At 42.3% G+C, this 13710-nt stretch overlaps 1 protein-coding gene across 1 annotated transcript in view; it reads right to left on the bottom strand.

Annotated features, from left to right (window-relative positions):
• The window catches only part of TGM5 (transglutaminase 5), a 219939-nt gene extending 206432 nt beyond the window's left edge, over positions 1-13507 (bottom strand). Inside the window, exons 1-2 of the mRNA XM_069243577.1 lie at positions 13333-13507; positions 707-886 (exon numbers count right to left, since the gene is read on the bottom strand). Of these exons, the coding sequence (XP_069099678.1) occupies positions 707-886; positions 13333-13342 (190 nt within the window). The 5' untranslated portion in view covers positions 13343-13507. The remainder of the gene's footprint in view (positions 1-706; positions 887-13332) is intronic.
• Positions 13508-13710: the final 203 nt, after the last annotated feature.

Below are 13710 nucleotides of genomic sequence, written 5' to 3'. Positions count from 1 at the left end.
AATGCAGTCATCTGACCAAACTGTTCGATTTGTGGGCAGTGAGTGCAATTAGTGTGGATTTCAATGGGTAAGGGAGGTACTGGGAGAAACACGAGTCACGTGATCTTCCAGTTCATGAAATGTACATGGTTCTCCCTGGACCTATTATTTTCCCATGGAGAACCTCACAAACTGTAGAAGCTACTCGAAACGCACACAATCTGCCTGTATCTCCTTCGGATCAAATGTAGGTGTTTTTTTGTCCCCGAATTTTGCTCCACGGGTGCTTTGACAAAATATAGGGGTGAAATTTTCCAATTTATGAATTTATTACATTTTTATGCCCACCCATACGTACAGCATAGAATTGTTTATGGATAGTTAACAATCTCTAACGGGGAGTTTTCCATCGCGTTCTTCCATGTGACATAATAGACAACTCAAGCTTCAGTCCCATTGTCTGTGATGTCACGTGGAGGTCCCTGTTGATAGTTACTTATTTACGATTATGTTTTAAGATTTTCGCATATGGAACATTGTTGTCTTTTAAAACCTCACTTGATGCAAGCTCAATATGATGAAAGAGTCTGACATTCTGCATGGTGTAGCCTAACCACACCTCCTCCCCGAGCAATATTTGAAACCTCACTTGATACAAAATCAGGGTGATGAAAGACAGTCTGGCTTTTAGTATGGTGTCGCCTAACCGGATTACATCCAGTTATACCTGTCTCCACGATGAAGGTGAGCTGGTCCCCTCCTGGCTGGAAGCCCCTGCTTTTGAAGTGCAGCGTGATGGTGAAGGGCTGCCCTCGCCTCAGGATCAGTCGCTTGCCACTGATGTCATCTGTGTGGTGCTGTTCTTTGTTCTTCTTGTACAGGAGGTCCAGGAATGCCACTTCCAGCACTTCAGAAAGGGAGAAAGGACAGATGCAACGTTCATCAAGAGGTCAAAATGTAACTTTGCAACTCATTTGAAGATCTACTGCTTTTTCACATCAACAGCAGATAAAAACAACGGCTGCGTGAATAGTTGTGGGCACACCCTAGTACCCGCCCAGGCTTTGCATGATTCATACTTTTACCTGGTTGCTTAATTATAGCATATAATCACGGCTGAGGCTTCACGTATAATTAGTATCTCACTGTTCTGTTTCTTTGTGGTTGGTAATCAAGCACTAAGTTCACCTAATCACTGTCTAGGCCTGCCAGTTGATCTTACCGATTTGCTGTTCCATGTGTTCAATACCCTGAAACATATCACCTACTTCATCGATCATACTTGTTTTTAATTACTCCCATGTACTAGTTACACTGTTTGACAGGGAGCATGTCTAGTATGTTGCAATCGACCAAGAAGTAGTTTACCTTTATTTACTTATGAAACAGAATAGCCACAGGAAAAGTGGGCGATTTTTCTTCCATTCGTTCTGTGTGGCATGGACTTACACAACTTTTATTTTAGCAATTGACATCGGTGGTTTCACATAAGAAGCAGAAAGTACAACACTCAGCATTTAGCTGATCTTCCTTCCACGCTGCTTGACTCACTCACTCTCTCTTTGGTGCCCTTAGACCTAGAATGACAATACTTAACTCCTTCCCCTTCACTACCCAGGCCTCGATCACAGCTTGAACGATAACAGGGTGATGATAAAATCACATGCGATTTTACTATTGGCATGCGGTAAATCCACCTCAGTCATGAGCAGGTTGTAAATGTGTGTGGAAAACTCTGGAGGAGATGGGGGGGAGGAGTATTGGAGGGAATAGGCCATGGGCGTCAAATCACCAAAATGCCGGGGAAGCGGTAGTGACATCACAAGACATTTGACCTTTACTGCGACTCACAGTCATAGCTTACACATTCACACACTCTCTCCCATAAACACACCCTCACTCGCAAGCATACACACCACATACATTTGAAAGCATGCCAGATAGGATCAGATTCCAGCGAATTGTACTCCATTTTTATTACACAAAGAGGGAATAATATTATTCCTTATTTGTGCAATAGAAACATTGACAGAAAATCAGGAAAGTCGAGCCCCAACCGACGTCCATTAGGATGAGTGACCTCTGTGGGCCAGGCACTCATTTTGCCACCTTTGAGGCCAGGGGTCGCAATGGCAGTGCCAGGGGTCGCAAGGGACAAGCCAGGAATCACAGCTGCGAACCCTAAATGACGTCCATGGAAGAGGCAGGGAGTGAGTAGTCTATGCTTCTTTCTGTCACAGACAAACAATAGAGAATAAGGCTTGGACTCTGCTGTATGGATTTTTCTGGCCCTAATTACTAGCCAGAAAAATTGCGTCTGGTTGTCCCACAACCCAAAAAAACCGGCGCGGAAAAAATTACCAACCTCCATCAGGCACAGCAAACTTCCACGCAGTAATATCGGCCCACCTGACTTGGAATCAGGGCACCTGTGCTCCAGCGAAGCACTTTACCAAATGCCCAACATAAATGAAGTAATAAAAAAAAGTCTGTCGGTGGCCTTGAGCTCGGAGGTTCCATGTAAACAGAATCAGACGCAGCAGGGCATGAGCTCTAACCCCCACAGAATCAAATTAGCCTTTCTCCCTTCCTAAGTCAATAAATTAATACCATTATATTAGGGCCATTCATTTCATTTAGTAGCATAAAGTATTAACACTTTTAATTCATAGTGCTTATTCAAAAACTGTGCCACTAAAGCTATATGAAAACGTTTTTATTATTACCATTATGACATTAATATAAATATTTGATTGAATGGCCCAGTACTCGGGTCTACAGGAAAAAGAATGTCAGGTTGGAGGTTGTTGGTTCACAGTTGTGACCCCCCTGAATCTGGATGAATTCCTAGGTCAGAGTTTAGTGTGTTCTGCACAGTTTTCCGGTACACCTAAGTCATGTTTCAAGTACAGGGTTTAGGAACTGTGAAGGGCTTCATTTAGAACGAGGCATGGATGCGAAACTTACTTTACTCTCGATTTCCCAACCTCATTAGAGTGAGAAAACGTTTTTTATTAGGGTCGAGCCTACGTTGCATGCGCTCGCGCATGCGTATCGCAGCGAGATGCTTTAGATATTAGAAAAGGGCTTGGAGCCCTGTCGACGTCTCATCAGTGTTTTTCATTGGTTCGTGGGCTTGCCTAGTAAAATCTGCTTGCTTTCATTAGTCAAAGGCATGCATACGTCATGCCTTTTCTGGTGGCTAGCCCTCCTCGAGCGCAGCGACCAAGTACAGAAAACATGCGAGGCTCGCTGTTTTCTGTCGGATCGTGGACTACTTTTTCTCTATTTTCCTAGCGCGATTTCGCTTGGCAGAAGTCGAGCGCTTTACTCAGTTAATTTCACTTTTTCGGGTTACGTACTTAAAAGCACTTTTGCCGATAGATGAAAAGTCGGGTTAGGAGTTTACAACGCGATCAGCTCTAACATGAGCAAACGCAAGACCCGTTGCATTGCAAATGCTTGTTTTCAATGGTGGAGTCTCAGACGATTTAGAGAGAATCTGCCTGTGAGCCAGCCACCAAAGATGAACTGGGTCAAAAGGCATACTTTATTTAGGCATACTATATTTACAGTGCATCTTATGCAGTGACGGCTGCCACCCAACCGGGGTGGTGGGGCTTGGGAGGGGGGAGGATGAATTTGAAAAACTAAAAATTGACAAAAAAAGCTTACTTTTAGGGGAGACGCGTTGTCTCCCCTCCGTCCTCGTCAAACACCGAAGAAGGCGCTCGCCGAAACACGTTTGTTGTTTGTACACACTGCATTTGAATAATTGTATACAAACAACAAACACATTTCGGCCAGTGCCTTCCTCAGTGTTTACAAACACTAAGGAAGGAGCTCGCCGAAACGCATTTGTTGTTTGTATACACCACATTTGAATAAAGGACGTGGCTTCCCTCGTGAGTGCGTACCAATTTCCTTGGAGAATATACATATATTTATTTAAATACATATATATGTATATATGTGTATGTATGTGTGTTTATATATATATATATATATATATATATATATATATATATATATATATATGGTATATACTTACCACTTTACTTTTTACCTTTACTTTTTACCACAGAATTTTCATGGTAAAGGCATGCTTGGTAAAGGCATATGTGTTGTAAAAACGTTTGTCGTAAATGAATGCGTGGTAATTACCATGCGATGTAGTGACTGTGCTGTAAAGGCATGTGTGGTAAATGCATGCGTGGTTCTGTCATGCATCCGTTTGGGAGAGCAACATACTTCATTGCCATCTGTAAGCCACCTCGTCATGATTGAACAACCAAATTGCCTTCCACAGCTAGCGTTCTAAATGACAGCACATGAGGATGAATGCATGCAGACACACAGGGCAAGGAGGTTCGGGGAGAAAGGTAGACAAAGGGATATGATTTATGTTTATTTTACATGTTAGATTCATAGTATATTACATTTTTTCTCCCATTTAATATTATGTCAGTCACATCTGGTGATAGGGACATGAATATTGTTCTGCAATCTCTGCCCAGTATGTCAGCCATTGGACAGAATGGTAACATATTCTCTGTCCCATTTGCTTCAGGCTATAGTGCGACACTGAGTGAGGTCACCATCTGTGGCCTTTTTCCTACATTAATAAGGAAAGTAGTGTTCTGACCATCTCTAAAGAATTGCCAAACTTGCTATCACAGTGGTTTTTTGTTTGGATGGGAATTTAATCTTGAAAGTGTCACCTACAGATAGCTTGCTTTGGGCTGCTGATTTTCTATAGTCATAATGCTGATTCCTCTCACCTCCTTTGTTTTCTGTATGCCTATGCAAAGCATCTTTCATAACAGGATATAGACATCTCAACATTCATGTCCATGGTGGGCCTCCAGTAGTTTATCTTGAGTTTTTTCTTAGTACCTGTTATTCTCACATTACCTTCGTGGCCACATGCAAGGAGTTGTGGCTGCAAAGACATGGATACTGGTATCATGTCATTTCTTATGATTATATCCTCATTAATAGCAATTGATATTTGATTTACCAGTACAGTCTTAAACTAAAATCTAGCATTTTTCTTTGGCCCACTCCTTATTTTAATTTATTTATGTATTTTATTGTGATTCTATGCATTACAACAATTCACAGGTACTTCCAAAGTGATAATCTACTTTATTTTTACATATGTCACCCCTAAGATCTCCCATTGGTGCCCCCAGGGGTGAGGTGCCATGTAACTATAAGCAGGGTTTATAAAATAGTGTTTTATATGGCTTGGTGAGGGCAAAACTGCCCATCCATTTTTCCATTATAGATACATAGCTCTATAGATTAACATTGGAATATTTCATATAAACATAAATATTGCTAGGAAGGACCTAAATGTATCATTCAGGGACTTAAAAGATAAATCCAACATCCTTGCCACAGCTGAATTTATCATCACTAACAGAGAAGTTATTAGACTTTCTTTTCTGTAAGTCAAAATCCAGCCTGCTTGTGTCCCCTCCTGATTGGTCAGCCTTCACAGGATTAGCCAGGCTACTTTGATGAGGTGATAAGTGGCCTACATGGGGCAGAGGTTATCTGGGGGAGGGAGCTCTGCATCTGCAGGGATCAGTCCAGGAAGGGGGCTGGGCAAATCAAACTGGGCTTCAAAGAAAGCAGGGCAGCTAGGCATGCCAGAGAGACCTACCCCCTATTCCTGTACCCCTCTGACAGATGGCAGGCCCAGGAAAGGAATTTGCAGAGGATCTGCAGGAGAGTGTTAATGGAAATGAGCCACACCAGTAGGTTGGTTTAGCCAGGGCTTACTCTGCTAGAGATAAACCATCCATCTTGGGTTTTTAAAGTGTGGTTCTTTGTGGGACAAGAAAATGCCACACTTTGGAGGAAGCTGTCATGCTTTTGGGTGGCACCCTGCATTTCACTGACAGAGGCGCCTCCCTGCTTGCCCCCCCCAGACCATTAAATAAATATGTGAGAGCTGCATAGCTACTCAGGTCCGCTGCCTGAAACTACAAGCAGAAGGACTGCCCTGCTGGAACTTTGGTCTGCATCCCGAAGGACTGCTCTCTAAAAGACTGCTCCTGCTGCACTCTGGGAACTACAGCCCTGAGGTCTTTGCCTTGCTTTCAAAAGGATTAAGGAGAGTCTCACTGAAAACCACAGGTTAACAGAACTTCCCTGCACCATCTCCATCAAGAAGATTCCAGCCTTGAGTGTGTCCAGTGGACTTTTAAGGATTTGGCTGGGTGCATTGGGGGAATGGTAGTCCAAACTTCCAAGGACCATCTCAGAGCCTCTAGACCCTTGGATTTCTGTTTTGGACACTTTGAACCCTCAAGGAGAACTTCAGGAAGAAGTTCCAAATGTTTGAAGAGTTTGGAGAAACGTTTGGAAAAAGCTCCATAAGTGGACCAACCGACACGACGTTGAGAGCCAAGCCGACTACCTTAAACCGCAACCCGGCCTGAATTTCAGGTTTATCCTGTTGAAAGCTCCGGAGCTCCAGGATTTGACCAGTGCCCTCGGAAAAGTAATCTGACAGTGTTGCATCAAAATCGGCTTGCTGGAGAGGACCGCACAACATGTGGAGAAAATCCTCACGAAAAACGACTAAATCTGAAGGTAAAATTTTGACTCCTGCTCAGTGTATCCGAGCAGGGCTCCATTCCGGTCAGCCTCAAATTGTGACTTGGTCCCAGGTCTAGTGCGACTAGATGTTCCTGGTTGACACTATTGGCTTTTAGGCACTAGAAAGCACATTTTTTGATGTAATCTTTAAAAAGTCATATCTCTGGTTTCTTATTTTGGAATTCTTTTCATTTTGGTGTCATTTTAAAGATAAAAATATTTCCTTTTTTTTTAAATTGGTGTGGGATTTTTATTGTGTGCTGTGTTTTACTTATTAATTGCATTGGTGTCTTTAAATGCTTTACATACCTGTTTCCTAATTTAAGCCTGCCTTCCAGCAGTCAGCTATCAGGGGTCGAGGCAGGCACTAATGTGTTGAGACTTTGACTGGGCCTTGTGTTGGGGTGATGGCCTTATTGCTAGTGGTCGGTGCAATCCTATCCCTACTAATGACCCAGACTCCAACAGTTAGCAAGGCATATTCCGGATCAGCTTAGATGGGTGACATTCACTGTTTGTGGCTAACAAGTTGGTCATCATCATATGCATCAGTTAACCATGCAACAACAATTTCTTCCTCCTCATCAGGCCATTTACTGTCACCAATTTTAGGGGTCTCATGGCAGTCTAAACAAATAATCATGTGTTACGTTAGATTTGCCAGGAATGTATTCAATGCTAAACACATTCTATCTTACATTCTGGCTTTTCTATGCATGAAGATGCCTTATAAGATTTTCCTTCACTTAGAATACTCAGTAGGGGATTGTGGTCTGTTGTGAACACAAATGGTCTGCATTATAGGAACCTTTTAATTTTGCCTGCTTCCCACACACATGCCTCTCTCCACGCATGAAAACAGAACACTATTAATCTTTCTTCTTATGAACAAACCTGGCTCAACCCAGCACCCTGTCCCACTTGACTTTCATCACCATTTACAACAAAATTCAATGATTCATTGAGTGACAGTAAAGAAGGAGCATTTTATAGTTCATTCTTTAGTATCTGCATGGTTTCTCACATTCTTCCTCTAAAATGAAGTCTGAATCTTTTTGATCATGCTTCCCTTAGGCTTCACTTCATCTGTATTATTTTTCACAAATCTTGAGTAGAATTCACATAACTCCAGGAAGAATGTCAGTTCTTCTTTGTTGCTTGGTGGAGGTGATTTGAACTGCAGATATCAAGTTCAGTTTTGGGACCACATCGACTGAACTGATGACATACCTGAAATACCCCACAGAAGGAAGCAAGAATTTACCTTTTCTTTCTTTAATGTGAGCCCACTGAGGGAAAATGCCCCTTTTTGCATGGTAACACCCATTTTTGCTAGATTTTATTACAGCTTTTTGGTTTTGGACTGTGTGCATTGGGTCACTCCTGCCAGATGTCCTTGCATGTGCTGTGCCCCCTAAACATGTCAAATAGGCAAACTCTTATTGGCACATTGAACTTACTTATAAGTCCCCTGTATATTGTACAAAGTGTACCCATGGCCTTAAATGCCACAGGCAGACTGCCCATATATTGTGGCACAAACTGAAGTAAAAGTGTAAAGCATGGCTGCAGGCCTGCCACCAGTAAATATCAATGTCACCCCTCAGTAGGCCTTAAAAGTCCATCAGGTGGGGTGCATGATATTTAAAAGTGGACATTTAAAAATGTAATGTTAAACATGTCCTTGCTGTGAAAAGGCCTAAAAATCTATTTTCACTGTAGCAGGGTTGACTGTTGCATAGGAAATCATTGGCAGTTAAAATGTAAATCAAATAATGTTATCTCTACCTAGGAACCAGATAAAGAGTTCACTCTTATCCTTTTAAAAATATTTATCACAAACCCAATCCATTGAAAAAGTCAAATTTGTGCTAAATATTTCAGAAAAGGTACTTTTAGCCTGCCTAAAGCCTCTGGAAGCCTTTTTGCCCATGCCTACAACTGACACTCGGTAGTTGAATAGCTTCCTGATTAGGGGTGAATTGGTCCCAGAGCTGAGACAAAAGACTTGGGTGAAGGAAGGAGCTGGCCTTTCCCCTGACATGCTGGCTTGGGGTTTGGGCCGAGCCCTTTGCACATCTTCAAAGGATGCCTACCCTTTCACTGGCAGATGTAGCTCACAACTGGGTTTTCCCTACTTTAATCAAGCTAACCAGGCAAGCACCAATCCCAGTATTTGATTTTGAGTGACCACAGGGGCGGGTTTTCTCATTTCCTTGGCCACACCACTAGGCACAGGAGCTCTACACAAGGGAGGAAATGTTCCACCATATATGATTTAGGTAGAAAAGGGCACTGTGGGATTGTCTGCAATAGGGCGCACAAGAACTGCTGGAAAAGTGGATAGGGTTACCCCTGGGAACTTTTTCCCTTTTAGTCAGGAGGGACGAGGAATCACCCCAACCACAGAAGTCCAAAATGCCCCAATTTTTGGGGTCTTAGGGCATTTTTTGGAAGAGAGATGAGGGACACCTATTTCAGATAAATATACTTCTGTCCACCACATCAATTAACTGACTATAACAATTGGTATCCATCAAGCCCAGTTTAACATGATAATCCTCCAACAGATAGTTCCAGAAATATCCTAGCCTAGTTTGTTACTAAAATACTCTGAACTACTGCTCATATAATACCAATGACATATTTATTGTATTTCTCAGTGGGCATGGCATAGGAGACACAATCGCTTGACTGGCTCCAGAACCGCTCAGCCCAGTCCAATGGGGATTTTTTTAGGCAAAACTGCTGAATTAGGGTGTATTTAATCAACTAAAGGAGAAGGGGTTGTGGTTGATATTATATGATCAAAGGACATCTTCATTTCATATGCTCCTTTTGAAAGCTGTGCAGTGGTATCTTTACCTTTTTTTCCATGCATTTGTTTTTACAACTGTAGATGCATATATGATGGTTTATAGTTTCTCTAGTTGGTCAATTCAGATATTTTTTGCATAAGAGCTCTTACTCAACACCACTGTCCTGGCTAATTATTGATATAGGAAACACACTTGACTCTGGGAGAATGGACAGCTCTATGAAGGCAACAAAGAGTTACTCAAAGACCTGAGCACCTACTTACTATAGATACGTTTTTGCAAGCTCCTTCTCAAGAATTACAGGCAATATCTCTCTTCTTCCTCCGTCACGTGCCACTCATTTCAACACAAACTCAATCCCTACTCTTCCTCTTCTCCCCACCTCACCAACAGAACGTGTCTCAATCCTCCACTCAGTCAATTTGTTCAGGGTAGGAATGGCCTATAGGGCACCTTGGCCATGCTGAAGAGCTGTTCTAAATTGTCAGTGTGTGGGCCCGTTTTGTGGCTGTTTGTGGGCCTGTTGTATGATCTTGTGAGTCGAATTGTACTCTAGATTTCCCTGATATTACGCAAAGCATTGCCTGCAGCAAACACAAATGCATGCATGCCCCCCCAATACTTGCGAAAAACCTATACATCTTGTTTTTACAAGTTCAAGATGGAATAGCTTACAAATGTGGGACACTTTTTAGCCTTCTAGTTTCTAATGGGGGGCACTTTTAGTGTAGTGCCCTGGCCTATTTTATGCCCTACTCGGACTCTAAATTTGTCATGCACCAATCTGCTTCACAAGTCATCAAAACCTATGTACTCACCCTTGATCACCTATCTCACCCCTTAAATCATTCCTATTGCTCTCTTTTTTTCTCATTTTGTTTCAAGTCTGCCAGGATCATCCATGTGCTCAATAAATCCTCTCTCCTCCTTTCATTGAAAGGTTGTCCCTCAGGACTAGTTCACCTCCTGAAAACTTTACAAATGACATCACTCTAGCTTCCTTAAAACTTAGTAGACTGATCCTTTATTTTATACCAGCTGTTTATTTTCCATCAAAGTTGACCTCTCTGCCTTATTTGTCAGCGACAGTCATATAATTATTCCGAAAACAATGTCCAACGAAGTTATCCCTACACAGCACTTAGTGGGTTTCATCGGCTTGCTGACTGAACTGTGGGTGCACTGCAGTAGGAGGAGCAGGAGCAATTCCTCATCAAGCCTTTTTACATGGTGACTTTCCCAATATGCACTCCTAGATGTCTCTGAAAGTAAAAATTCAGGACTGATTCTCATTAGACCCCTTAGAATGTGACCTCAGTGGTTGATTGGAACCCAGAGACTACTTACTTCTATTTTCCTTTTACAAACTATCTCATCTGTGAAAACCACAGAACAACCAGACCTTTAAAAAGGGCTGAGAGTTCTGCCCTATATGTTTGGTCGAACCATAAGTAGCCAGTTCATATGATGCACAGCCTGAAAAAGACTGGAGAAGCAACCGAACCCCTGCACGGCTGTGTTATTCCTCACATAGAAATCTCTAAGGTGCAAATTTGAAAACGTTGTGTGGAGACACCCACGATGGCGAATTTTCAGATTCCCAAAAAATAGCACCAGGGTATGTCTACCCAAAATGGTAGCATCATGATGTGGATTTACACCTTTAAGATGTAGGCATTGATTTGGAGTCTACATTTATATGTTGTGATCTGAGTGGCATTAGTAAAGAAGATGGCAGAGTGTCTTAGACTCATTGGGGCTATCTTTGACTGCAAGGTGTGACCAACCACGTGGGCCTCAAGTCTGACGGGTACTGAGGGTGCTGAAGCCCATTGTTTTTCTTAGGAGACTATGGCTGGTGCTGCCAGTTTTGCAAATTGCAGAGTACAAAGGCTACCTAATGAACCTACCCATGCTTCTTTCATGCACCACAAGTACCTACTGTACTCTCGGAGTCTGAGTGTATGCACACCCAAGCCTCGTTTGGGCTCTTGTCTAGGCAGGAATCTCTTCCCATCGGGCATTACGGATGTACACGTGAAATGTTAACCCACTGGGTGGCTGAAGCCCAGTACAAACTCATGGCATTTTTTCCAGTGTACATACCCCAGCAAGCTGGAGCATACTCTTCAGTAGAGGAAGTTGCCCATGTAAGGGTCCTGCACCTATGCAAATAAGGGAGCAATCACATTTTAATGCCGATTTGACCCGAGAGTGGGTGTCCATTTCGTATTAGAGAACGGACCTTGCCTTGCAAGTGTAATACCAATGTGCGTTCTCAACAGGGCAGAAACCCCAGGGATCTTTTGTGCATGTGGTTCGTGTATGAGAACCTGGTCTCAGATATAAGAATGTGTAATTACCAGAGTAGCCAAACTAGCACATCTTGACTCAACCATTAGTTTTATGACACATTTACTAGAGGTAAAGCAAAGTTGCAATTCATACCAAGTAATAACCTGCTGAGGACAATCGTATAACACGGCAAACTTTGTGAGGAACCACCACAGAGTGACTGAATGGCTACCAGACTGGAAAGCAGAAAACTGCTAGCCAAAAAGTGTGTCTGGGCACTTCTAATGTACTAAATAATAAATATCCACTTCTCTAGTACAGGCCGCAAGTCTAAAAGGGATTTGTGTTCAAAGAGTACATATTAACTGTTTTCAATAACTCAAGCATTAATCTACTTTGTGAAACGGGGTCTCTACCATTTACACATGACTTTTCGGGTACTGTCTGTCTCAGAATTTAAATGAGATTTAAACGGATTGCGAAAGCAAAGGATCATTCAGAAAATGTAAGATGAATAAGCAATTTCAGTGAGGTACCCAGACATTGGCACATTTGGCCCTAGACATCTTTTGGGGGGTAAATTGCTGCTCCTCATTGCACCCCGTTTTCCGTAATCACTAGTCTATGTGCAGGTAGCTAGTGTATGCGGGCAGTATTTTGTTTTCAAAAGCACTACACACCTGGAAATAACATAGGGCACTTGGAAATCCATTAGGGAAAGGAGCACTGTGCCCCAAATTCAGGGACCAGAGGGTCAAAGTTACGTAGTTCACGATTGGACGGATTGCATTGAAAATAATCCAATGAAATCATCATGATCAGGAAGGTTTACCAGATAGCAGAAATGATTTATCCGCGAAGACTCTCCGCAATTTAGAATGGACTGACTCCTTTCTAGACGCTTGGATTCTTCAGGGATTTACAAGAAACTGGTGAAAGCTGCAAAAGATTTGCCCCTGGGAAAGCTCTCAAGAAAAAGTATTTTACAGGATAACGTTACATCAACCCCCAAAATGGTAAATAAGTTACAGGAAGAACGAGGTTGTTTTTTTTGGCAAAAAGGCTTCGTTGCAAATGATCAAATTCTCACAAGTGTTTTGCAGTTTTATGATGTGCACGACAGCATCTTTAATTTAGTTCAACCGATGTGAAATAACAATGTCTATGTTGCTGCAACGGGAGTTTTCGATGTGTACCTCTTGCACCGTAAAAATTTGGAAGCAGACCAAGCACTTCAAGGCTTGCAGATTCATTTAAACCTTTACGTTGCATGGCTTGTGCGATTCGTGGACATTTTTCCTCTCTATTATTTTACAGTTTTTTTCTCCTCTCTATTATTTTAAAGCTTATTTTCCTTTGTGGGCCTTTTTCCTCTCTATCATTTTACAGTTTTTTTTCCTCTCTAACATTTTAAAGCTTTTTTTTCCTTTGTGGGCCTATGTGCACGTGAAATAAAAACAAAAAACATCTCCACCGTGAATGAGGCAAGGAAAACATGAACGGAATAATAGCTGCCATGGGAGCGAGTATCACCATAAAAACTTGACAATTTCTTATAATCTAACTATTCTCTTATACAGTACAAGCTGTTCGCAAACAATTTTCCGAAGCATTTTTGATGACTTACTTTCTGCCATTGTTACTCTGCAAGAACCCCGTCTTTTGCTGGAGAACTTCTGTCGGGAGCTGCTGAAGCACCGGCCTGTGCCAGTTCATTTGTCTCAGTCACCTACTTCAGGAAATATTAGTCTAACCGAGGGCTTAGGTGGGGCATTTTTCCAAAGGATAGCTGGTTTGCACACGTCTCCGTCGTGCTTTTATTGGCAGCACTGATGGTTTGTGACTCCCAGGTAGGAGTGGCAGGGTAGGAGTCAATTGCTGAAGGTAATTACTGGGTCTTTTGTCTGCAGCAGCAAAGAGCATTTGGATGAGATTTCTTTCTTTCTTCAAGGTGTAGCCCTGCTGGCTGTTTACAGGGATAATGACATTGCTTTTTATTGACTGA

This window comes from Pleurodeles waltl, chromosome 7 (genome assembly GCF_031143425.1).
Source record: "Pleurodeles waltl isolate 20211129_DDA chromosome 7, aPleWal1.hap1.20221129, whole genome shotgun sequence".
NCBI lineage: Eukaryota > Metazoa > Chordata > Amphibia > Caudata > Salamandridae > Pleurodeles > Pleurodeles waltl.
Note: the sequence above shows the minus strand (reverse complement) of the source record. Positions and strands in the feature narration are given on the sequence as shown.